This window comes from Manacus vitellinus, unplaced genomic scaffold (assembly GCF_001715985.3).
Source record: "Manacus vitellinus isolate BGI_N305 unplaced genomic scaffold, ASM171598v3 scaffold_68_pilon, whole genome shotgun sequence".
Taxonomy (NCBI): domain Eukaryota; kingdom Metazoa; phylum Chordata; class Aves; order Passeriformes; family Pipridae; genus Manacus; species Manacus vitellinus.
The window spans coordinates 981,256-1,008,644 of NW_021940744.1; the positions used below are offsets into that span (position 1 = coordinate 981,256).

At 41.0% G+C, this 27,389-nt stretch overlaps 1 protein-coding gene across 1 annotated transcript; it reads right to left on the bottom strand.

The window, feature by feature from the left end:
- On the bottom strand, positions 1–27,154 carry EDEM3 (ER degradation enhancing alpha-mannosidase like protein 3). The gene is given in 21 exon segments (XM_018083831.2): positions 1–3,551; positions 5,070–5,255; positions 5,700–5,865; positions 6,625–6,819; positions 7,309–7,462; positions 8,246–8,400; positions 10,601–10,766; positions 11,261–11,385; positions 11,769–11,852; positions 13,003–13,086; positions 13,755–13,880; positions 15,147–15,244; positions 15,776–15,881; positions 17,002–17,136; positions 17,639–17,792; positions 18,417–18,529; positions 18,997–19,036; positions 21,494–21,594; positions 25,221–25,266; positions 26,998–27,025; positions 27,028–27,154. Coding segments are annotated over 21 exon segments (2,799 nt in total). The 3' UTR covers positions 1–3,141.
- Positions 27,155–27,389: the final 235 nt, after the last annotated feature.

Genomic DNA, 27,389 nt, shown 5'->3' on the forward strand with positions numbered 1-27,389 from the left:
TTGACCAGAATATTTACATTTTATTAAATCTTTACAATCAGCAGTTATAATCAAGTACACAATTATGTACACGGATTATATACATTTTAGCCCAGACTTTTACATCACAGTACATAGTTGCCCTTAGAAATATTGTATACACATATCACCAGAGAGTAAAACCCAACAATAGTGTTACAGCACCTGTTATTAGACATCTTTCATAAGAAAATATACGGCTGTAAATTGGGCTGGCTAAAAAAATGAAACTGAAATCTTATAAAATCTGAACATACAATATTTCATTCACAGAATGGTTTGTTTTCTATGTTCTGACTGATGCCTGTTGCATAAGATGTCCTGTTTTCAGCCTCTCAACACACCCTTACTGGTGTCTGTTCAGGTACACTGGCAGGAGGAGGAGAACCAAAGCTGGGCTCATTCTGAAACTTCATTAAGAAACAATAAATGTAAACAATTAAGATTCCTTTAAGATCAAATAAGAAATTAATTGGCTGATCTGAATTACATGGCATGGAATAAGTGCTAGTTTCAGCTGTGATTCCTGAATTCTTCAGTGTTCAATCCCATACAAGTAAATGTACAATGCTATACACAAGGAAGGGCAGTTACTGATTAATGTACGAGCAACATTCCTTACGAAGGGAGCAGCCTTCCAAGAATTTGGGAAGAACACTCACTCCTTTCTCCAAAAGGGTTTTTTTTTTTTGATAAATACATTCTTTTTGCTTTTTAAGATGACAGTAACAGAAAACTGACTTATTTCCAGGCTGATATGAACAGGTTAAACTAAAGCCTATGTCCTCGTAAGGAAATACAAAGTGAAAATAACCTGAATAAAACTCTTCCCCAATTTAATCCTCTTTCCCAAAAGGTCAACCTTCCCTGATTCAGTTCTGTAAACAAAGCTATGGCTCTCATGATGGTTTCAAAGGGAAAGTAGAACTAACTGAAACAAGAAAAACACCAACCCAAAGGAAGGAGGCAACAGTTATCTGAGGTAGGCCACCACCAAAACGCTGCGTCAAATCCACCCGGAGTTCTGGGATCACTGGAAATCCCTTACAAGGTAACATCTGCTGCTTTAGCAATAGGTGCAGAGAAAGCAGTTAAATAAAAAGGAGCTGGTGATGGCAAAGGAAGTTAATGTTTTCATAAAATTTGACACTACACCTAAATCTGCAAGTAAAAAAAGAAAAGCTTGAGCTGCTGTATTGACACAGTAACGACCAGAGGCCTCTGAGATATAAAAATAACTATTGTCACCAAAAGAGCTACAAGAATGAAGATGATGTCCATGTCAAAGAGCATGGGAACAGAAATGCTCCTTTGTGGCACTGAGCACTGACAGATCAAAGGAATTATCCGAGGGAAAACGTTTGATCTGCACCCTGAAGGGTTTGGTCCTGGTCAGGTCCCTTCAAGCCCGGGCACTTCCAGGGCTCCAGGGAACCAAGGACACTTACAAGGCTCCCATGGTCAAATGCTTCACGTGAAGAAACTCGTGTAACTAAAAGCATAAATAAAAACATTCCCAACTGAAAACCCCAGCTGCTTTAAGCCCTGCTCTCCAGTCCAAACCTCCAGTTATTTGTGCAAAGGAATTAGAACTACATTTAAAATTTCAAAGGACACTTTTTCACTCATCTTCCTCAGCTCCCTCCTACCCTAGAGACGTGAAGTTATGGATGTCCCTGGATGGACTGCCATGCTCTCAGAAGGTGCCTGTGCATTGTGAGACTCTTGAAAGCAAGTGTGGCTTGGATACATGGATACAACATTGCCTGGGATTGCTCTGCTCACTGTACAGGAGTATAAATACATACAGTATGGCTGTGCTAATTAACAGTTGCATATTCAGCACATATAATTTCACCAGCTAAATCAAAGGTGCAGTTCAGAGTGGGGCTTTCTTTTCTGTTTATTCCATCGTAACCACAAATGTAACCCTTCATTTTTAGCCTGGTGCAGCATATAGGCAGTGTTCATTTAATCTTTAATATAAAACAATTCCTTAAACCACAATTCACTAAAAGCAGTTTATATAAATCAAGTTAATTAGTTTTTGGCAGTTTCTTTGGACACAGTCAAAATGTCTCTACGTTGTTTAAACTTCCCCATTTTTATTTAAATAGTTTTTCACAATGGGGATAACAAATTAGGACTCACACTTACCTGTAACAAACTCCAGAGCCCAGAGTAACATCCCTGGGCTCTGAACTATCGACCCAACAGCCCAAACTGTTGCACTTCCCTACTGGCATTGGCCTCCCTGCCTTAAATATCACACATACAGAAGTTGCATATAAAAAGAACGACAACAAAGTCAAGCTGTTAGAAGTCAAACTTGTAGAAAAAGGAAGGATTTGTTACAGCTGATGTAGCTCTGTGTCCTCTCCATTTCAATTCTGTATCTCAGGGCAGACTGGAGTCTTTCAACCTGGGAGGCCAAAGGAAATACCTGGGACTCAACACCTGCCTTGTCCACTTTACCTCAGCCTCAAGCATGACCTTCCCTCACCTTTTCCTGGTGGGCCCCACGGCTGGCTCAGTGTTCCTGGTGGAACCTGCTCACACAGTGCCTTTGGTTTGGATGGGAGCAGGAGGGAAAGCTCCCACGGCATCGTGGGATGGGGTGATGAGCAACACTGCTGGGTCTGATATGTCAGGACAAAACCACACTGCTCCCAGCTCTGCCTTAAAGACACGACAACTGGGAACCATTTCCCCTGCTGCTGTTGCCCAGGATTCCAGCTGGGGAAGGGTCCAGCAGGACACCGGGGGAGCTCCCAGTGCCGCCGTCAATAACCGGTGCTGGTTTGTCACCCCCCTGCTCAGCTTCTGCTTCCCAGGGCCCAGGGGAGCGTGTCCTCCCGGAGCCTGGAAGGCAGGAATGGGGCTCCTTCCCTGCCTGGGCTCCAGCCCCAGCCGTGGGGCCACACCAAGGCTTGGATTGCACGCTCCCATTTTGAACCAGGAGGAATTAAAAGATACAAAGCACGTGTGGGGTCTCTGTGGTGTTCCCCAGGAAACACCTGGCTGCTCATCACAATACTGAATATGTTTGCTTGGATATCAGGGCCTCACTCCTACCCAAAGAGGTCTCCATTTGTTTATTAACAAATAAGTTACTATTACAAGTCATAGCTCATCCTTTTCCATCATTTCAAATGCTTCTATATCTTCATTCCAGTCTGCTAATATGGATTCCATAGGTGTGACTTTATTATCCCAGTTAACTTTGGAATTTGACTCTGTCTCAGTCTGTTGTTCCTGAGGCTGGTTATCCCCTGATGTACATGCTGGCTCTGGAGCACCGGCCTCCTCGGTCCCAGGGACGTAGGAATCCTGATGTGAAATGGGAACACTGGCACTGTCTGCGTTAGCAGGAGATAAAGAACCAGGGTCAGCAACATCTGAGCTCTCTCCTCCTTCCTCGGGCTCCTCACTGGCTGCACCAACATCCTGAGATCCTGAAGCAGCTTCCTCTGCATTCTGCTTATGTGAATCGTTTTCAGTTAATTTCTGGTCCATATTCTCCATTTCCAAGTCTTTGAGAGGGAAGAAAAAAAAAAGAAAAAAAGAGTTAAAAGAACCGTAGGAATGCAGCATTTTATTATGTATTTCAAAAAAGCAAGGTCACTTCCCTTGGCCTTATTTCTTCAAGAAAGTGCAGACTTTCCAGTGATATGAAAATTTGATGTTACTAAGGACCATTTTTTTACAAAGAGAGGGGAGGGAAGACTTTTAAACACATTTTAAATGATGGCAAACAATGCAGTGAGGCTTGTTTTGGTTCCTCAAATGTCAGAAGTGAAATGTCAGTGCTAGTTACCCTCCTTCAGTCTTAGCAAATACCCACTGCGTGCACTGAACTGTAATACTGGATTTTAAAGCACTCCCAGATCCACCAGGATCCCACATCTGAGCAAGGGACAGCTGGACAGTTTTATAAGTTTACTGAACTGTGATTTTAAGAGAGTCAAGGGCTGAGCCTCCCCCCTCACACCCCACTCAAACTACCAGCATGTATCCCCAGTCCCAGTCTAGCTCTCCAACAGCTGCCCAGTTTAACCATGATGCAGATTTCTCTGGAGTTTGATCATTATGGCCAGAATACAGGACACTGATATTTCAGGACCTGTAGGGAATTTAACTGCACATGCCAGTTTTGACATGGGATACTTACTGCTATCAATAATGTAGTTTGGAATCATTTTACCTTTAAAGATTGTTGCTGGGATTCCAAAGGGAAGCACGAGGGGGGGGGGAAGAAGCAGATATGGATTACAAATTCTCAAAGGCAGAGCTATCTTGTTTTGAGCATTTTGTTAGAGCACTTAAGCACAGTTACGAACAGAAGGGATTTCTAAGCTAGGAAGAAACAACACTAGATTGGAGCATATCACCTTTGCAAGGGTGCACAAGATAAATGCTGTCACTGATTTTCTAGAGAAACTTTTCTTACCCACTCTGCTTGGACACAGCAGTCCTATGAGGAAGGCTTACAAGAGGAAAATCTGGAATTTTCTGCCCTATTCAAACATTTCAACTGGGAATGTATTAGCTTGCAATTTTCTTGTATTACACAAGAAAACCCAGGAAACATCTGAGGTCAGCAGCCTCATGTCTCATGATAACCACTTCTCCTTAGACAGGCAAAATAGTTCTAACACTTGTCTCTCTCCTTTTGGGTACCAGGAATGTCACTGGGGAGTTTGGTAAGGGAGGGGCATTGTCAATGTAGGGCACTGAAAACACTTAGACTGTTCCTGATGCTACTTCAAAGCACATGATGACAAAAAGGGCTCAAAAGGAATCCAAAAGGCTGTGTTTTTCTCATTAGTCAAAGTGACATTTAACTTAGGAACAGCATTTCTGGATGTTAACTTGTAGGGGGAAAGGGCAAGGATACATCTCAGATAAGGGCTTTCCTAATAAAGAACTCATTCCAATGTCACACAAAACTATGGCACCTTTGGGCAGCAGCACAAATTATTATTGTACATTTTGCACTGTGCCACAGCACAGATGGAAGCTGCATTTACAGAAATGCCCTCCAACCTTACCTCTGTCTTTTGCTTTATCAGACAGGAGCACCTCCACAGCCTCGTACTCCCGGATTGCATCCAGGATAATGTTTCCTTCCTTGTTGAAGAGGAAGAGCATGGGAATTGTGATATCATCTGTATTCTTTCCATCCCCAGCCATTTGGAAGAGAGGAGCTGTGTCACTGCTGCTGCCCTCATTGTCATCTAGGCAGGGCACACAAAAGGAAAGGCAAACTTCCTGTTAGATCAAACTGCAGCTCTGAGCTCTGGCACACTGGGAGCTGCCTTCCCTGCCCAGAGAGTCCCAGGCACAACATTCACTGGGAAAAGCAAAACTCCAACTTGGGTACTTGTTTTCCTTCTTGATTTTCATTTGTATCCCCATTTTTCCTCAGCAGTTAGTACTGACAGCACTCTGTGATCCTTAAAATAGCAACTTTTAATCTGCAGAGACAGTGACAATCCCCCATCCCAGTTTGTTTTGCTGCACTTTCTGCACAGAGCCAAACCCAAAACGTCTCTTCATCCTCTGAAAGCACAGTTTCTGTGCTGGCATCTCAGCCTAACAGCTTGTCAGCTTTCCTGCATCTTCAAATCTGTACAATTAGGTTAAACTCGCACAAATGAAGAACTTAGAATTTTATTTACCAATAACAATGCCTCCTATGGCTCCAGCTTTCTGAATGTTTCGTGCTTTTTCAGCAAACATACATTGGCCTCTCTGCATCAGAGCAATTTTCTCTTTCACTGCCTCAGGATTAGTGATCTCTGAGCATCCATTATATGGCTTAATGGTTGCAACAAATCCTCTTGTCTGTTTGGAAAAAACAAAAATAAAGAGAGAATTAAAGCAGCAGGTTCAAGCTTGTAAAAGATTCCCACATATTTTTGTTTCTTCACTTAATCTAATGCATTTAGTGTTGTCTTCTGTCAGTGCAGGCAATCTGTACCCTGAAACTGGAGTTCTGAGAACCAAAGAATGCCTGGTTGAAAACCCAATTCTCATATTCAGAGTATTTTGTCTACACTGGTGAACTGTTGACTCTGGAAGTTTTTCTTTTGTGAACTGCTAGTCTGGAAAACATCTCTTTGGGGCTGCAAATTGCCCAACTGAAGCCATGGGGGTTTCCTACTGCTTCCAAAAGGGAACATTGCTTCTGTGGTGTTTTCTTCTTCCTTTTAGAAAAGCTTGCATAAGAACAGCTTATTTTAGCTCTAAAAGGGCTTCTGCAACTCATGGCTGACATGGGAGGAAAACCTTCCTTTAAATCAACATCTCTTTAGCCATGCCATGCTGCAGGTTGGATAAATTTGTTTCAAAAATCATCCTGTGTATGTATTTTAAATCCTAAACCATGGCTGATGACTCAGGAGCAGAGCACAGTGATAAGCCACTCATCTAAATGACTGTCACTGCTGTCATTCTGTCACTGCTGGGCCCTGTCATTTTAACAACTGTAATTAATTGATCCCCCTCCACCTGGCTGCCCTGAAATACTGCCAGGACAGTAAAATTAAGGCTTTTGCAGTAAGGAAAGGAAGAGAAAGCGAGGGACAGATCTCACACACACACCCCTGCTTTGTGTTTGGATAAGTCCATCCCAAATTGTGCTGGCCCAGCAGTCAAGACCACCCTGCCAAAGAAGGGATGGGAAACAATCTGAACAGCACGAGGAGGGAGCTGCTGCTCTTTCTGCTGCTGACTGGAGAGTTCAATCATCTCCTGCATGAACCGTAAGCCATCCTCAGCATCCAGGGAACTTGCTGCCTGCAGAGGAAAGAACCAATAATCACTTTTATCTTAAATGTCTGAGAAACTTGGGGGAAAAGAAATGCAAGTTATGTTTGCTACAAAGATTTTCAAATACAGAGTGGATGCTCGTTGCCACTCATTCATCATTTCAAATCAGGTTTTTTAGGACCTGAACTGCCCAGAAGACTGAAAATATACAAATACACAGACCTCCTAAGGAAATGGAAGTATCTCACACTGAAAGCAGTGTTTTCAGATAAGATGTTGTGAGCTACATCACTTTAACATGAACACCCTCCATCTCATTTAATGCAAGATCAGTTAAAAGTCTTGCTGAGGTAAAATATTAACAAGCATCAGCCTGCTAAATATAGCTGCATTTCCAGCTCATGTGCCTCCTTCCAGAGTCTGGCTGTCCCTCCTCAAGCTCCAAGTGTCAAATATCATTGCTAGTAGGATTTTGCTGAAATTTCTGGAAAAAGAATATACCCTGTCAGGCCTTACTTGCACTGCATGCTGCACTAATTGCACCCGTCCATCTTTCAGATGGATCAAACTGACTCCCATCTTCTTCAGTATCTCCAAGTGCTCAGGATTACTGGCCATGAAATCTCTGGCTCTCAACGGTGGTTTTGGTCCACTTCCCAAACTCTCTTCTCTGCCAAAAGATATTAGAGATCAAAGCTTTAAAAACTGGGTTATTCTTGAAACAGAACTCTCACATTATCCCCACCACCACAAGGTTAGAATTCTTTGCAGTAACACTGAGTACAAGCTTCAGTAGAATGCAACTTCTCAATCAAGATATCCTTTTGAAAAAAGTTGTCAATATTATCAGTAATTTTATAGTGCAAAACACCCCCCCAACATTGATAACAAAACTGCCATATGCTTGCTCTCATTTCTAATTAGTCTGCATTATTGTAAGACTGACTAAAACCAGTTTCCCTCACGCAGTTGCTACTCAGTGTTACTCATGAAGTATAAAAATAAAAGAGGTGGTTAGAAAGATAAACTTCCTCAGCTTTAACACTGTCCTAAATCCCTCAGAACAGGTGTAGTTATATATGGCAGCATGATTTGCTTACTACAAAGAAGAGTTGCAGAACTGTTCAAGAGACTATAGAAATTAATTTTAGAAAATCAGAGAGATGTGTACTTCCTGTAATACTCCAAGTGGGAATTTGTAGCCCAGGTATGTGGCTCATTAAGCTCCTTTTGCTCAGAAAGACTTGCTAATTCCTGCTGGAAATGAACTGAGTCTTGCTGATGGTGCCACAGAAACCACGACTGATTTTTCCTGTGACTAGGAATCCACTCCCAGAGGACTGCAAGCTCGAGCAGTACATCCAGTACACCTCATATTTCTCCTGCCATGCCTAACAGATCCTATTCCACTCACTCCTGTGCTAAAAACAAAGACAGAAAATGTTCATCTTACACTCTGGAAATCCCCCTGGGACAGCTCTTGTCCACCACGTTTTTCAGAGGTTCACGAATGCTCTGAGCAAACATCGGGTCATTCGGGAAAAGAATCTGGGTGTTGGGACAGGTCCAGTCAAAGTTGCTGTCGTCCAGCTCTGTGTACTCTGTGGTCTAGAATGAGAGATACACGTTAATAAAACGCAGGTTACAGTTTCATATCAAGCAAATGAACAGATAAACCTCATTACAGTGATCTGTGTGCTCAGGACACGCAGCAGCTGAGTGCAACAAAGGGGAATCGGGGATAGATAAATACGACACCCATTCTGATTTGTAATTTAATAAATTTATACACAGTTTCCAATTTTTTTTTTTTTGCAGAAACAGCTAATCCTCTGCTGGCAGACACTACTTCTCAAGCCTGGTCATGACCCTGCACTTTTCTGTGCTGGACAACTAAAGGGAGTAGTTATGGTGTCATTTGCTATTGCCTTTCCACCAAGTGACCAGCTGCAGGCCTTGGGTCACTCCTGCTTTGTGTTACCAAAATTCTCACAGCTTTTCCTATGAACAAAAGATTCTCCTCCTCAGGAGCCACACAGGCTTGCAAGTCTGAATCTATATATAATTCAAAGAATTTCTATTTTTAGGAAAGCTGACAGAGTTAACATCTGCACAAATTGCTGGTTTGTAACACGTGAAACCATGTGGAAAGTGGCTGGTGGTTTGGAGCCATATTTAGCCTGTCCTTAGCTTTGCAACTAACTGGTTGGATAACCAGCAAGTTCATTTTCTCACCCGTAAAAATTAATGTAGTATTTATCTATTTGAAAAAAACAAACCACCCCTCTTGTCTGCAATTAAAAATCAAGTATTTAAAGGCTCCCTAAAACCCAAGACCTAAAGGGCTACTAGTTCACAGGAATAGTAAGACATGACCTTTCCTGTTTATGAGAAGAAATACAAACAGGATGTTGGGTTCATGCTACAAACTATCTCACATGCAGTTTGCCTTCATAGCAGTGTGTTTATGTTAAAAATAATTTACACATTCCATTCATTCACACAAAATCCCATAAGAGTAACACACCCAACATCACAGCCTTTGATACCATTTTCAATGGATTTTTTGACTTGTATTATGCCCATTAACAAGTTTGACTTAAAGAGCTTAAGAAAACTGTATTTGAGCAATTTACCTTCTCTATTGGCCTTATATTAACATCTGTGGTTCTCAAGAGAATGACCTAAGTTAGGTCAGCCTTGACAGCTGTGGGAATCCTGCCTGTCTCAAAAGTATCTAATTCTTATATTGGGAACAAATGTCATATAAAATGCTCCTTCAGACCCCTCAGAAAACTTCTGGCATAGTGTAAAAAACAGTCTCCGTTTGCAAAACTCCAAGAAAAAAGGAAATAAAAAAATTCTCAGGGAAAGAACATTTCAGAGAGGGTGTGGGAGGGATCTCCACCATCAAGGAACATTAAAAAGCAACCCCATGACCCATTCAATGCATTAAATATATTACCAATGTTAGAAATTAACATCAAGTAATTAAACATCTGTCACTGTCTAATGCTAGAGTGCATAAAACAGGGTGATTTCTCCTCAGCTGTAAAGATTTCTCCAGGACACAACATAAGCCTTTTCCTCTGAGCCAGGCACTACTGTAAAACCCTTAGTAAAGGTTAAAAATAGAGGCACAAATAAGGGAATTTATGTCCTTGATGTCTCACACACTCCACTTCCTCATGCATTTCTTCTGCTTGCCACTAGTACTGTTGCTTTAAAGATAAATTATGTCACCTTACTGACCACAAAACCATAAAAGATGAGTATTTATGATGCTTCATGGCACAGTTGTATTGCTACAGGTTATTTTGGAAGGTTAAGTAATTTATAAACCCATAAGCAGCCTCACATTTATGCAGTAGATGCCTATTATGTGGATTAAAACAATGAAATATATCAAAAATTATAGCTGTACCTCGACAAAATAACTTTGAAGCTGTCTCACAAAACCTTTCAAAATATGCCAAAGGTTCATGCAGTAGAACAGACAACAAAAACTTGGGCATGTTATTGGAGATATATGGAGACAAAAACATTCTAGTGTGTTATTTTCTAATTGAGAGAGGTGGGGAATTATTTTCTTGTTAAATCTTGCTACTATTACAGTTTCTCAAGGTTCAGCAGTGTGGAATCCAGTCATGGACACATTATTCACACTCCTGTGACTGGCACTGTTAATATGATGAAATACTGCATATTAAATGTGTTGGAACTGGTGCACTGCTTCAAATTATGATTGAAAACTGAAGGAACTGATTCAAAGCACGACAAACTGATTTAGATTTGAGGTGTTACATACTGTGTTTTTTTTGGAGATGGTTTGGTTTGTGGTGGAGAGCCAAAGTGGCAATAGATGAGCTTCTGTAGTGAAGATATAATCTTCTATGTCGAAAATCATGTCTTCCTTGTCAGCAAACAGCAGGTACAGGTATTTAAACATCTCAGCCAGAAAGAACGAGTCCATTCTATGGAAAACAAAAAGTGGATGTCCTTTAGGGAAATCTCCTTTGTTCTAAAACATCAGTAAAATAAATACTCCTACTGCTCCAACTCTGAAGACTTCATGACTGTTATTGCTGAGCATAATTCTATTACAATTCCTTCCACTTGGAAGAAACTCTGTTTGGAGGGCAATGATTCAGCATGTTCAGTACAAAAGAGAATTACAGAAAAAACAAATAAATCTCCTTACAAACATACAGATTTGAAGTATATTTTGTTTGAAGGTAATTCACCTATTGCTCTGAGACAAATGAACCATTGTTAAACTATTCTTATGGAACAAACTATAAAACTATTGAAACAGTTTACAGACTAAGACAAATGGGTTATTTAAGACTTGACTATCAAACTGAGGACAGACAGCTACTCAAAATTCAATTAATTCAATTATATAAACAGGGCAATTTGATTTTTTTCTGTATCTTTATACAAAGAAAAGAATGGTGAAAACTTTTACCTGTCTTCATGACTTCCCGTGCGGACATCCTTCATTGCAGCAAACCCACAAGGAACTCTGGCATACTTGTTCAAGTTCTCAATGAGGGTTTTTCCTACTTCTAGATAGTAAGGGTCTCCCGTAGCCTGTAAAAGAAAAACAAACAAAAACCAAAACTAAGCACAGAGGTGCACTTACTGTACAATCAGCACTTTCTTCTCTGTGAAGTACAAAGGACTTTTGCTCTTAGTCTCTAGGATCTCTTCAAAAGAGATCAGCAACACCTAAGTATCTTTTAAAAATGGTTCTTTGTCGCTTGGTTTTCTTTCTAATGCTAGAGATGTAAAACAAAACTCCTAGAACAGTTGTTGATAATCAGCAATCTCATCCGGGTTATCTACAGAACTGGCTCCAGGAGGTCAAATAAGATGGAGATGTGCTACTCAATTCTGGATTGAAATAAAAGAGCAACAAAATTCTAGGTGCTAGAAAATGTGACCAAAAGTCTGAGGACTGAACGTGATTGTACCTTATACAAGAAGTAAGTGCTTTCAGCAAATTCAGGCCTTAGAGGATGCTGAGCCCAGTGAACTCTGAAGTCTGTTGTGAATGCCTGAGGATGAGAAAGGACAGACAGAAATAAATGCAAGAATGAAAAAACCAAACATGGGTTTATTCTGAATTTAATGTTAACTGTACTACCAGCCAAGCTTTGATAAATACCATTTTTGCAAACATTCCCACCACCTGACATCCAGTGCATTAAAGTGTAATTGCAAACTGACAGATGGTTAAACAGCTGTCCCTAAATTAATGACACAGACTAGAAGTCAGGTATCTAAAAATCTCCTAGTCTGTGTATTCACTCTTTCCCAATGGAAAAGCCACTTCTGTCATACATTTACTACTTCATACAAAGGTTTAAACTATGTCTTTTCTAAAGGGGATGGTCTATTGGCTTAAATACAACTAAGTGACCTTTCAAAGGTTTCTTCATAAGTATAAAACACCAAAAAAGCAACCCAAAAAACCCACAAGGAGTCGAATCATACCATTTTAAAAGCACTCAAAAAAAAAAAAAGAATCATTCCAATGCTTAGAGAGCATTCTTTGGTCTCAATAACCACATTAGGTGAATGTGATGTTAATTAAAATGTTCTCTAGCAGAAATAAGCTTACTCCAGAGAAAAGTCAAAATTAAACTTGGAGTCAGAAGCCTTCTCATACATTCTGGGTCATCACAGCTTAAAGACACACATTTCAGCAGGTAAACAAGCTTTTCTGGGCAGAATTCACTTGCTCAAAGACTTGCAGCATCTGCAGTAAGTCTTGTGTACTGACTTTCAAGGACATTATGCAAAATTTCAGAATGTTCTCTCAGAACAATTCAGTCTTTGGGTTCCCTCCTTGGTTTAATACAGATGACTGTGATCTTTAGCATTAACACTATTATATTGCTAAGCAGCTACTACTAAATGTGATTATACAAGTTTTGCATAATGAAATGAGTCAAGGTCAATTTTGAAAGACTGAAATATAAAGTCTAAGCAATTGTTAATAGCAGCAGCTTCCCATTATTGTGTTAATTACAGCAGAACTGAAGGAAAAATATTTCATATCCAGAACACAGCTGTCACATATGCAGACCTGCAAATCACATCACAATGCTGTGGAAATGAGCCTTTCATTTTAATAACATATATATGTGACTGCTCAAACTGAGGTAAAAATCAGTCCACACAATCAAAAAACCACCACCTTACCTCTGGAAGAAAGTTATGCTTTTTTATAACCTGATAAAGCATCTCATGAGTTTCAATTGCAGGTCTAATATCGCCCTTCAACACCTAAAATGAAATAATAAAGTTAACACGAATTCACCAAGCATAGCAATAATATTCAAAGTTAAGCACACTCACTGTGTTCATGTAAAGCTACAGATCAATTACATACTGTAATTATTACTCCCTTTCAGTGTAAGCCACAAATATTCCAAATCAGTGAACTCATTAAGATTATTGACTATGTAGAACAAAGATCTCTGTCATTTACAGAGACCTGGGGTGGAAATGTGATTTAGTTTGTTTTAAAGATATAAATGGCATACAAACTAGAAAATTTGTCACTAGACTACTAAAAAGGCAGATGGAGTGTTTTCATGAGGAGAAGGAAGCAAATTATATGGACATACTTTTCCTGATAGTCAACATGGCCAGAAAAGCATCATAGCAATGAAGTGACAGGAACGAGTACAGAAATCATGGAATCACACAGTGGTTTGGGTTGGAAGGGACCTTAAAGCCCATCCAGTGCCTTCCCCTGCCATGGGCAGGGACACCTCCACTAGCCCAGGTTGCTCCAAGCCCCGTCCAACCTGGCCTTGGACACTTCCAGGGATCCTCGCCCAGTATTTCTGAAAATCAAATTACTAAGCTTGACCTGAATGCTATATATCCAGTCCAGTTAATAATTTACTTGTTATTAAAACCATCTGCTCCTGGGTTTTAAACCTTACCTGCAAACCAGGGAAGAAAGCCAGCAAAGAATCCATCCAGGTGCGAGCATTTAGCATGGGTTTATGAATATGAACATCAAGAAGAAGAGGTGGTTGGCTGATGTATCTCATTATGGCATCGTAGTGCTGCCAAACAGCAGAAAAAACGAGTTTGTGTTACCAATACCATTCCAAAAATCAGACAGAGCTCACCAGATTGGCACTTTATTTCAGTGGAAGAACCAGGACTGCATTCCCAATCATTACTACATTTGGCAATGCCAGGAGGTTCTAGTTTTGCAAACTAAAAATAAGTAAATACTGAAAATCTCCACACACAAAACTTATCACGTTTTCCAAGTCATATACATACACAAAAGTATATCCAGCAGCCATGTGATAAACAAAGAACTATCACAGTTAAGACACATTTGTTCAGGCTAAATTTTTAAGCACACACTGAAAAAGGCTGAAACTGCTTTCTCTGAACAAAAGAATTCAAAAACAAATGCACCTCAGAAGGAAAAGGAGGTAAAAAAATCCCAACAAAGCAGCTGGACTTGATGGCTCAGAAGTTTAAAACCCACTAGCTCATGTGCCACCTTGCTGACTTCCAATCCTGTACTCCCCAAGGAAAATGCCTTTTTAGTTTTCTGGAGGTGCAACCATGAGCACATGAGTCAAACTGAAAGGAAACACTTAACAGATGTCACTCAAGGAAATATAATGGGGGCTGCACATTAGGAACATGAAATAATCACTGCACCTAAAGTGTTACAACAGGCCTTTAGCCACTGAATTACTCCAATTTTAATGTAAAATCATGCTGTATGATATAAAATCATTTTACCATCTAAAATGTTTTTAATGAATGTCACTATTTTCAAAAGAAATAATACTCTTATGAAGGAATAAAGATGCTGACAGCTGCATAGTAATCATATAAATTTAGTAATCCAAGTGTGGTTTTCAACTTGTAAGCATATTTAAATGTGTCCTGGGCCTGAGGATCTGCAGTGCAAAGCAAGATCCAGACTTTGATTTTCAGATCTTTTCTGCTGCTCCAAGACAGAAGCTGTACCCTGGCTTGTAACAAGAGGCCCTTACATTGTTTTACAGAAACATTTCCAGCATTACACTCTCCAAGGTCATCCTGAAACACAGCTCCTCCTGCACTGGAAGCATGGAGAAAGGTCTAGAAGATTCTGGGGTTAAAATAACTGCTCAGGCGACAGCTGATCACCCACGATTAGCAAAAACCCTCAGTAAAAAGAGTTGGCACTAAACACAGCACAAGTCACAGAAATTCTGCTAAAGATCTCTTCACAGGCTGCTCAGGCCAACAGCTGACAACACAATTCCTCTTAAATCTGTCTTACAGAAGGCACAAACCTGAGCAAGGTGTTAACTTACCGTGTTAAACCTTTCCAGGAAACTGTCATCTCCCAGCAAGACATAGGCTTTTAATAAATATTCATAATAGGAATCTATTCCTGCTCCAACTCCACTATCTAGAAACAGGAGGAAATGAAAAGGTGGGTTTACTTTAAGTAGATACATGGGTGTTTTCCATATTTTTCCATTTTGATTTCAAAGGCTTTTCCAGTAAAAGGAAAAGCCTTCTATCACTAGAATTAAGGTCCAGATGGATGCAGAGACATAACACCGTGTGTCAAAGCAAAAGGCTTTGCAATGCCAGTGCACATAAGAACAGGGAGGACATGCATTGAAGCCAGTTGTTTCCTCAGAGGAAATCACTTCTACATTCCTATTTACATTTTTCCTATGTATTTATAGCAAAATCTCTGAAAGTTTATCCCAAGGTATTCCCCTCTAAAAGTGAATCAGGGAGCACTTTGCAATGAATAAAATTGGTTTCTCTACCAAAAAGCCCTTTCAGAGCAAAGCCAGGCTTTGGTGTAGCAGGTTTATGCAGCACTGAAATGATGTAATACTTTTCTACAGTCTATAAGGGTGTTGGGGCTCTGTCAGGAGTTTTTCCCTGCTCCAAACCCCCGACCCTGAGCCAGGACATCACCCACCTTTTCGGACCCAGTCTCCAGTGTGAATGTTGATAGTGACACCCACTAAGTTGCTGCTGCGCTGCCTCTTCTCCCAGATAAAATCAAGAGCTTTCCGGGCATATTCCTGCAACAAAAGCCAAAAAAAAAAAAAAGGAAATTAGAGAAACACAGATAATAAAGACTGTTATTCTTTTGTCTACTGAAATTCAGATGCGAGGAAGGAATAAGATGTTTCATATCTAGCAATTATAAATTGCAGTATTACACACACTTTAATAGTACCATATTCAGCCCACATTTTATACAGTTATTCAGTGGCTGATCAGCAAGATTGGTGCTTGGCTCCACAAGTGTTTGCCAATACACAAGTGTTTGCCAATACACCCTTCTGCATGGGTTTCCTATTCTAAAATAATGATGGGATAGTGCAACCTAATTAAAGTATCTCAAGAAATGTAACATCCTTAGAAGCAAAATCCCTGTGTTCTTTCAGGCACCTCAAGGTGGAGCAGCAGCCCCTGTTCACTAATATCCTAGTTATACACATTCTTTACATGCCCCAAATTAACTTGAATTTAACATCTACTCAACTAAGATGACTTCAAACAGCAAACACATGCACGGGATTTTCGGGGGCCCAGCTTTGCTTCCGCTGGTTCCACGACAGGAAACAAAATACCAGGCACCTCATGAAAGATTGAAAAAAATTCTCATCGGGAAAGAGCTTGCCTTTTTTTTTTTAATCAGATGGAGGTTGTATCAGATACCTGCAAGTATTTTCATTTACCTTTCTGATAAAGGTGTATTATCAGAAATACACCTTAGGTAGGTCTTGCACATGTTCAGTGACTCTACACAACTGTGGGGTTTATTTATTTTAGTTTAAAGTGCATTTTAAGGACCAAGCACCTCACTTTTCTTCTTACTAGTCTGGATGTCTTTACCCCAAAAGCTATGGAAGCACTACCCTTATGCTGTTCTTCAGTACATTTATCTCATTTACTGTTGTATTACTGTAACTACTTTCAACCAAAATTATTTCCTGTGATTTAAAAAATAATTCAAACAATCAAACCTTAGAACAAAGCCCACAAACACAACAAATCTGCATACATACAAATTTTTTTGTGCAGAACAGCTAAGACACTTGAATTTCATCCATTTCATGAACTCAAAATTACAAAAATGTAATAGAACACTAATTAACACCTAATCCAAAAAATAAGATATCATGGAAAGCAAACCTCAAATATAGATGTTCCTGTGAATCTGCTTAAAGCTGCAAACTCAAGGATCAAGGTACCAGCACAAGCTGTACAGGTATCAGTTTCTGTTCCTGTTCGTGCTTCTGGATGTCTTACACCAAATTTTAAGTTAACCTAGAGAAAAGTAGAGATTATCATCTTTGTATTTACTCTTGTAACTCTTAAGAATTTTCACTCTTGTGATTGTACAACAATCTACAGCTTCTTCTAAAGACAAGAGAAAAAAACCACACAGCCCTCTCTTCAGCTTCGCTTTGCTTTTACCACCTACTGTCAACTCAAATGCACAGAATATTATCCAGAAGCACCCAAAACACTCAACCCTCCCAAATAAGGACCTGTTGCCTGGCTCAGGAAACATTGGAATAACACAATACACCCTGAAAACCTAATTCTAGCAATTAATATTTACCAGCAAATCAGGAACTCAGAACGTCACAAGTGCTCTTGGGAATCAATCTTTGTAAACATCTCACTATTCCTGGCTCCAGAGAACACCTGTAATTTCTCAGCTTTTGATTTTCTGTCCACTTTACAAATACAAAAATGATTTGGAAACAGAGATAAAAGCAGAACAACAGAAGGAATCCTGCATGACAGAAAGCAGAGAACTTACCCTTGGGTAAGGGAGACCACTAGTGGTGTTGAAGGCAGGTAAAAGCTTGTAGCCCAGCTCCTTTGCCATGTGCAGGAGTTCACCGTTGTACCACTGCATATATTCACCTTTTTCTTTCAGCATAATTGCCACTGAATGCCCACCTAGGAGACCTCTGAACACAAGAAAAATTATCCCCACCTCAAAAGGGATGTTCATCCGAACGGCAGTGCAAAGATCTCTACCATTTAGATGTGCATAACTGTGCTATATTCACAGAGCCCTAGTTTTCAGATTGCTGATGCAATTCCCTTCATAATCAAGGTTAGCTGCAGTTATTTTGGAAGCCCTTCTTACTGTTTATCAGTCCTGAACTGCAGAGGAATCACTGATTCAGCAATATTTGTCAGGAATAAAAACCAACAGCTCTAAAACTGCATATAATAACTAAAAATTACGTGCTGTGATCCTGCACTGAGCACCAGAGGTCCCTTCCACTCTGAAATAATCTACTACCCTGAATACTGAAATCTGCTAAATCAAGTGTTCAGAGTCATTTGTTAGCCTGTTTCCAATAAGAAAATACACTGCCACCTCAGCAAGCACAGTTTTTTGAAATGAGAAAGCTGCTGCTGCAGGTCAGTTTGATCCAGTGCCACCGCAGCGAGTCCTGCCTCGCATTTTAAACCCTCTCAGGCAAACTCCCTAAAGTGATGTGGAACAGCACAGGAATGTATCTCTGAAGGACATTTACCTAAAGCCCACCTTTTAAAGAGTTTTGGAAACGAAAGTTACTCACCCAAGGACTCTTATGTTGGTTTCAAAGACAGACACAACGATGTCATTATCTAAATTAACATCCGTTATTACTTTTTTTACAGCCTCTTCAAACTCTTTGGTTTTATTTAACACCTGAAATACAAAGGGAGGCAGGTGTTAAGTTCCAACACAGCTAATACAGTCACAGGCTATTTAGGTACAGTATATTTAAGTGCACATAAAGTCATCCATGAAATATATATATAAAATTTAAAACCATACATTAATCAGTGGTATTAAGGGTTGTGTCCCCCAATAACTCTGCATGTTGCTTTAGGCTATAAAATGGGAAGCAAACTCACATACTTCTTTGTTAAGTTAAAGCCCCAAAAAAGCAAGAGAAGAAAGTATCAATGACATTTGAAGGAACTGCTGTAGTTTTCATTTTACAACGAACTCCAAACACGGCCCTCACTGCACTTGAAAGTTCTTACAAGCAACAGTCACTTCAAACAGAGAGCCAGAGATCAATGAGCAAGAAAAGGAAATCTAAAAGTAAGTCTGAGTATCAGAAGACAACCTTTTTGTTTTATCAAAGTTTATCAACAGATTAAACTTACCACAAGAGTGTCCAAGGTATCAATCAAGGTCAGTGAAAACCTACGAAAGGAAATTTAAAACAGATTTACTACAAACCTGTATGAGTAGAAATCAAGTCATTTTTAATAGTAACTGATACCATGGAAGAAACTAAAAATCCTCACAGACCACTGGGTGCCAAAAAATTAGTTGTACACAATATGTTTAATATGAAAACACTCTTCTAAGTTTCTTCTCTTTGTTAGTGACCAGGGTAGGAGCTCACTGAAAGAAGCTGTGATCACAAATACCTCCATTTACTGCAAAGCTTTCTAACTTCTTGTAAGTAAATTTCATTTTTATTCATAGCCTCAAATCAAATCTAGTAAGAAACTGAAGAAAAGTGTTTGAAGTCTTCTTCCAACTTCTGTTTTATTTCGTTTTTCAAAAACAGGAAGAATGTTGAGAGTCAAACTAAAAGAATGTTGAGGTCCAAGCTAAATTTCTCCTATCAGCAACTGTTCCAAAAGTAACAAGTGGCAGGCTCAAAATAAAGAATTACTTTATTGTCTTTAAAATAAAGAACTACTTGAAAATAAAGAACTACTTTAACAGTGCCCAAAACCAGGCTGGACAGGGCTTGGAGCAACCTGGTCTAGTGGAAGGTGTCCCTGCCCGTGGCAGGGGGTGGAGTGGGATGAACTTTAAGGTCTCTTCCAACCCAAACCATTTAGGATTCTATAATTATTCCATAAAAAGAGAACATCAAGTCAGATCCACATGGTTTCAAACAGGAATATCACAATAAGATCCCTAGATTTTCTCCAGGGTTGTTCTAGTGCATCCCAAGCTGAGTGGGCCTTTCCCCTACCCCAGTAATTATATGTATAACTGTATCTCAAATATATCTCATTCCAACAATTGCTCTATGCTAATGTTAAAAAACACACACCACACATAGAATTTACAGAACATGATGGTGTTAAAACTGAGAACTTTAGAATCAGTTAAAACTGTCAATTAAAGAGTAAGCACCAAGAATTTAAGCAGGGTGTCCAGTGTTTGAGACCCTGTAGGCAACACATGACTATTAAAATCCTAATTAAGTGCTGCTACATTACAATTTTCTTTAATTTGTAAAGACATAAGGGCATTCTGTGAGTGCTGTTCTACAAGAAGCAGTGTCTCTGTTAGGCAGTGGCTAAGCACAACTGCCTAACAGAGACACAGCTTTTTGTATGGAAAAGGAGGGAAATTGTGCCTTTCACAGCTCCAAAGCTGGTGTGCAAGTACCTCCTGAGCTCTGCAGGGGGACAGAGCTGACCCAGCTGCCTCACCCTGGCACTTGTGACTGCAAGGGCTTGGAGAGAACATGACTCATGAGGCAGCTGGCAAGAAAAAGGATTAGATAAGAAATCTGGTCATTAATAATAGAACTAATTATAAGGTACAGAATAAAGTATGTATACAGGAAAATAATAAATAAATAGACTAGTCACTGCATCTAAGGGCCTGAAAGGGATTTTTACTCAAATGGTAGCATGTTATCGTGTAAAAAAAGGTCATCAGGACTAAAAATACATTTTCTTGACAATTCTTTTCCATCAGTTGTATCTCTCAATACCTCCAAAACAGCAGGTTTATAGAGAAATTTCTAGACTAAGGAACTTTTGTACGTAACAAAAATAACCAAAATAACATGCTCAATATTACTGAGACAATTAGAAGTAGTATTTAAGACAAGGACTTCAGCTGTGATTAACCCTATTCTGCTTAGGGACACTGAGCAGTGATATCAATAAATAAAAGCAGCAGCTATTTGTAATTAAGGGTTTCCTCCACAAACTGCACACATACAAAGGAATCAATTAGAACACACTGAGACTAAGTCAACTCTTTGATTGTTCCATTTAACATGGAGGAAAAGTTCTTACATCTACATTTTTCTGGCCAAAGGATCAGTTCTTTCTATTCTAAGCTACCTTAAAAGACAGACCATGAAGTATGTTCATGTCTGAAATAATGTTTTATGCTTTGGCAAAGGCCTCAGGGTACCACACACATGATAATCATTTGACTGTTTTCAGAGAACTTTCAACTTAAAAGAAAGGCATTTTAAATAGTATTCACAAGGGCAGCATCATGGATAAGTTTATTTTTCAGCTGATCATTAACCCTTATGACCTCTAATATTAATAACATTAATGTCAGCTCACATTTGGAAGGCTTTCCTATGGAAAACACTTGGAAAATGGTTAAAAAAAGTGATTATAGAATCTGCTGAGTTGGAAGGGGCCCATTCGGATCATCAAGTCCAACTCCTGTCCCTGTGCTGGACACCCCAAGAAATTATCTCTGGGTCTCTTTCACTGGTCAGTTCTCATGTCACATCATTTAACTTCACGGGAGGAAATAATCCAAGTATTTCTTACAAGTGCAAGTTTCTGGACATGCCAACTGAACAAACAAGCTTTATGGGCTGCAAGTTGTACTTAGATTAGATGTTCACAGGAGCCAGTAACCGTTTCAAACACTAACTTTCCCAAGGCATCATCCACGTCCCCTCGACTCGGTTCCTGACCCCGGACTCGACCACGACACGTTAAAGGCATGAGTTCATCAGCGGGATACGCGTGTTCCTGTGGGGAACAAAACAAGGGAAGGAGTTACACTGCTCACAGCCAGCACAGCAACTCTGGGAAGGGATCCTACTTAGGTTGTATCTCACAAAAACTGCATGGCAGTCACAGAGCCTTTGAGGTGGGAAGGGACCTCTGGAGCTGATCTTGTCCAACTCCTCCACTCAGGCCTGGCCACCCAGACCCGCCTGCCCAGGACTGTGTCCAAACAACTTCTGAGTATCTCCAAGGAAGGAGATTCCTTTGGGCACCCTGTGCCAGCCCCTGGTCCCCTTCACAGTGAAGAAGCATTTCCTCCTCTGCTTCAGTTTGTGCCCACTTCCTCTGAGCACCACTGAGAAGAGCCTGGCTCTGTCATCTTGACAGACTCCTTCTTAAACCTGGAAGGTCCTAGAGCCTTCTCTTCCCCAGGCTGAACAGCCCCAGCTCTCTCAGCTTTTCCTTACAGGAAAGCTGGTCCAGCCTCTTCCTCTTCCCGGCCCTGCAGTGGACTCTGCTCACTGTGCCCACGTCTCTCCCATCCTGGCAGCCCAAACTCCAGGTGTGGCCTCCCCAGTGTGAGCAGAGGGGCGGGATCACCTCCCTGACCTGCCAGCAACATTTTCCCGAGGCAGCCCAGGATTCCATGAGCTGCCTTTGCTGGCTCATGGTCAACCTGGTCCACCAGGACCCCCAACTTCTTCTCTGCTGGGTGGCTGGAAATGATTAAACTGGGAACAGACCAACAAGACCTACTTTTTCTCTAAGCTCCCAGAGAAGTCTGGAACAACTAATGGCACATCCAGGAAAAAATAATAAGAGTAGTTAATTGTGTGCTTTCTGCAATGAGGCACATGTGACACTTCCTGTGACGTTACCACCTCAAAGATGAGTTTAAAACCTAAAACTAATGCAGGCATTATCAAGTGGCTGGTATTTCATGGAGCATTTTGTGGGAATTAGACTTAAAAGGCACTTTGGAAACACTTCCCAATGAACATAAAGTGGGCCAGGGTGACAACCAGTGCCAGGTAAGAGAACACAGAAGTTAAAACAATAAACCAGTAAATTACTACATAAGGCATAAAAAAAAATAACATTCACCAAAAAAAGCTTGAAAAACCTGAGCCTTTTTCAAATAGAACTGACACTAATATAACAAATACAAAACTGACATTAATAAATATGAATCTTAAATATATCTAATTCCAACAAACGCACAAAATCGCCTCTCCATTAGAAGCTCAATGCAAATGATCTGGGATGGAGCTTCTCTCTCCATTTCATCAGGGAACTGGCTGCTCTACTGTGCTCTCCACTTTGAATTTTAGTGGACAACTCACATGTGGCAGGATAAAAAACTCCAATTACTGCACTGAAACTGCAAATAAACACATTCAAAGTATTTCCAAATATATAGTACAAAAATAATCTATATTCAAACATGAAATAAAGGGAGAAAAAAGGAACATTTCTCTATAAATAAACAGCTCTTACAGCAACTCCTTTTGAAACTGATGGTTTGTTTCCCTGTATATCACCCTCCTGAATGTTTTGGTCTTTGCACAACTCTTTGTTCTCCTTAAGTTCAACTACAAAAACCAGAATCTAGATCATTTTAACACAGCTCAGATGTTTCTGAATATCCTGCAAAGTATTCAGCAAAACAGATTAAAGAAGTACATGACAAAAGCAAAGTCAAAACTTCTTAAATTATGGAGACAGGAGTTATAAAAATTCTGGAGAAAATGGACTTTTAGTTTTGCAAAATCATAAGGAATTGGAAGCATTTTAAAAAAATAAAAGTTCAGTTATTCCCTGCATAGATCAGAAAAGGCTACTGGATCAAATGGTTTCCCAACTTGTCCCTGGCCTCAAATAACTGACATTTTCACATGTTCTTTCTGACAGCCAAGAAGAAAAAAACATCCTGATTATTACAAATATTGTTGAAGGACTGGGAAAAAAACAATCCAGCAGCTTTTTACGCAAGGCTTCTGTTAATAACTAAAAAAAAAAAAAAAAAGGGAGTTTCCCTTGCAAGCAAACATGAATTTTCAGTCTTCTAAACACACATATCTGAAATCCATATTAATAGAAACAGAAAATCAAAACTTTTCAGCTGGCTCTTTCAAAAGCACCTGCAAAAGTACTTAATTCTCTTGCTGTCAAGAGTCAGGTCTGACACCCTAATCTTTTCTTCAGCTTTAAACAAACAAGTCACATTTCTCTGTTTGTTTTGTGCTCCAGTATACGTGGCAAGTCCAAATCCTTTTGGCTCCAAAGTTTCCAGGATAGCTGAAGTTGTTCCTCTCTTTCAACCCGAATTTTCTTGATTCAGATGTAGCAAGAACCGTAGGAGCTGCCTGTTTATCACCCAGTGAACAGCAGGAGCACAGATCCTTCTAGTATTTTAAGCAATCTTGCCAAATGCACAACTTTTTTCTTGGGGAAACCCAAGCCAAGTGTTTTTCATGGAATCAGGTCCCAGGTAACCAGTTCCAAATTATCCTCAAAAAGCCTGATGTTTGGTTAAACTGCTAGAGGTGGCAAAAGCAGAGAGCTGATGATACAAAGAGAAACTACATCCCTTCTACCCATTCCAGGGCCCTGGACCTCTCACCTGCTGTATAAACTTGCAATTCCCAAGGTTTTCAGCTGGTATTACATATCAAAGTGTTAAACCACGACACAGAGACTGGGACATGTGGCAAGATGCTGCCAGGAGACAGTGGTTTGTGCTGCAGGAACTGGTGCAACCTGAGGGGTTTCTGCAACACCCACAAAGAATGTGCAAGACTGTCAATGGAAGGTCAGTCAAAATGCATCTTTTATATTTATCTGAGTTGCACCTGCAGTTTCTCCTCAGAAGTGTGTTACTTAGAGTATAATGGACTGTTGCTTGAGGCAAGTCCACTCTCAGTAATTCTTTATTCTTTAGCAGATCTAAACCAAGCTGACTATATTTCAAGGTGGGTTAGAATGGCTCACAGATCTAGAACACAGGGACACCTGCACAGAAAATCACAAGTCATAGCAAAAGAAACCATAGTGAGCGTGACTTATGGTCATATGACACTCACATCCTCAGCAGAGTCTGGAATGCCTGCATATGACACCACATCCCCTTTCTGGGGTCTGTAAAAGGGTCACCAAACTGCACCTGACACGTCAAGAAATATTACATGGCATTTTTACCTACAAGGTAAGTGAGATCAGATAGTTCTCCACAATCTGATGGCTACAAACAGCTCTTCTTGAGCTTCCTTTTCCTACCAGTTTTAGGAGTCTGGAATTTCAAACCAAACACTTTACTAAAGATGAGAACTGTTGGAAACATAAGATAAAGTGGTTTGGGAAAGATCAGAGATCTTCCCAGGAGATTAGAGCAGAGATTAGGAGAGTTACCACAGGCAATTCTGAGTTACCCCTCCAAAAGCCACCATAACCCTCCTGACACTGCTCTTCCTGAAAGTAACATTTGTTCATGTCTTTTTAAAGGCTGTACAGGTGCTGTTATTTATTTTAGCTTTGTTTTCACCCCTCCCTCCTGGATACTTTTCTAGAATGTCATGTACTGTAGGCTGATTTCTCTCCCAGGTCAGCAACAACTCCTCTGACAAACATCAAACAAGTATTTTACTCACCATATAATTGCTATATGCATGATCAAACATTTCAAGCACTTGATTTCTAAAAAAGAAAAAACCAAAAGTGTTAGTGGTCTGTCTCCCAACGGCCTTTAATGCACCATCTTAGATGAATCACACTTTAATATCTGTCTGAATATCAGTAACAGGTCCTTTACAAACACACTCTACTCAAGTAAATGAGATAAAGAATAGTGATTTTTCCTAATTTAACTACTTTTGGTCACTGTGGAAAGCCTCTTTCTTCACCTAACATGAAATTAAATATTTGGGGATTTCCTGGCAAGCAAATACTAAGGAAAACTCTTGTAGTTGCATTTATCTTAGCAGTCTGAAAAGCAGTCAAGGTGAGAAATGCTACTATATATAAAAAAAAAAATCCAAAAAGCACATTGTTTTTTTGAGAGACAGCTTTACTTCCAGTCACTCCTAACTGTTTTACTCAGTAGCCCTGCAAGCAAAAGAGGATGCTAATTCTACCATCAACATAATTCACAATCTCTGCTGATAAGACTGAACATAAACGAGCCAAGAACACCACAGTTATACTGTAAATATCCAATTTAGTTCAATGACTTGGAAATTTGAGAAGTAGCTTTAACTCATCGAGTGCATTAAGTCATCAAAAGAGCAGAGGATGGTGCTTTTTCCAGGTACTTCACAGGATCTGGGATCTGCAGCAGCAGACAAAGCCCCAGATGAACTAAGCACACAAAGCTGCTTAAAATTTACATTTACTGGGCATTTTCTGGGACTGACATGACCCTGTCATTAAATAAATACACAGATTACTTTATTTAGAAGTGATCCCAAATACAAACCATGGCAGGACATGACCTGCACATCCCTGAGGTATCAGATTATGTTTTAAGTGCAAGATATTAATGCAAAAACTTCAAAACCCATCAGGGAAAGGAATTAAAACTCCTTGTTGTAGCCACAGGAGCAAAGAACACAAAAAGATTATACAAACAAAATGCCCTGAGAACACAAAGTGGGAAACTCCAGTAACTGTAAACACCGGAGTTAAATATCAACTTATATCTGATGTTTGGACTTGAGGGTCTTGGAGGTCTCTTCCAACTTAAAGGATTCCATGATTAATAGCCAGGAGAGGATCCAGAGTGCTCCTCCAGCAGATTTTTTGCATCACTATTCTGTACCACTGAGCAGAGGATGATGAAACTGCCCCAGTAACATAACAAGATCGAGATATGCTCGATTACAAACTTCTTTTACAGAAATCCCACTTAACGCAGGGAAATATATTTCCAGCTTGCCATAACCTTTACCCCTCAGCCAAAAAGTACACCAAGAGAGAATCAGGTTCTGACGTGTACATGCACAGTTTAGCTCACACACAGGAACTCGGCAGGAACATGGATAAACATTTACCTTTTTTACGACTCCCGCACTCTCACGGAGGCAGGGCCACAATTAAACCAACCGAGAGCGGAGCTGGAGTCACCTTTGATCGCTTTTACCCCTAATTCCACGGAACCGCCGGCTGAGCCCTCCTGGACGAGGTGCCAAGCGTGGTGACTGCGGGTTCCCGGAGCACATGGAGTGACCCCCGAGCAGCCACGGGGATGGGGCTGGCCCTGGAGCCCAGCGGGCCCGGCACCCCAGCCGCAGCGCCGGCGGGGCCGGAGCCAGCGTGTCCGGAGCTTTGGGGACAGGGGACATCCGCGGGGCTCCGCGCCCGCCCCCAGCCCGGGGGCGGCCTCAGCCCCGCTGCCCGCCGTCCTCCCGCGCGTCCCGTCCCGCCGCTCACCCCAGCCGGCGCTTCCTCCTCCTGCTCTAGCCCCGGCGCCCGGGGCGGCCGCACACACGGAGGAGGCGGAGAGCAGGCCAGGGCCAGGAGCCTCCAGGGCCCTGCAGCGGCGCGCCCGCTCCCCGGCGCGGCAGGGCGGCGGTGCGCTGGGGGCCATGGGGGCGTGTGGCGGCGGTGCCTACTCCGGCCGCTTGCCGGTCCCGTTCCGCCATGGCGCTGCCGCTCGCCCCGCCGGCCGGCCCCTGCCCGCCCCTGCGCGCGCCCGGGGGCGTAGCCAAGGAAACCGCCTCGCGCCGCCGCCGCCGCTTCCGGACCGCCGGGCCATGGGGGAGCCGCAGCGGGCGGACACGTCCGCGCGCGGGGCGGCAGTGACGAGACGGGCGACGTGGACA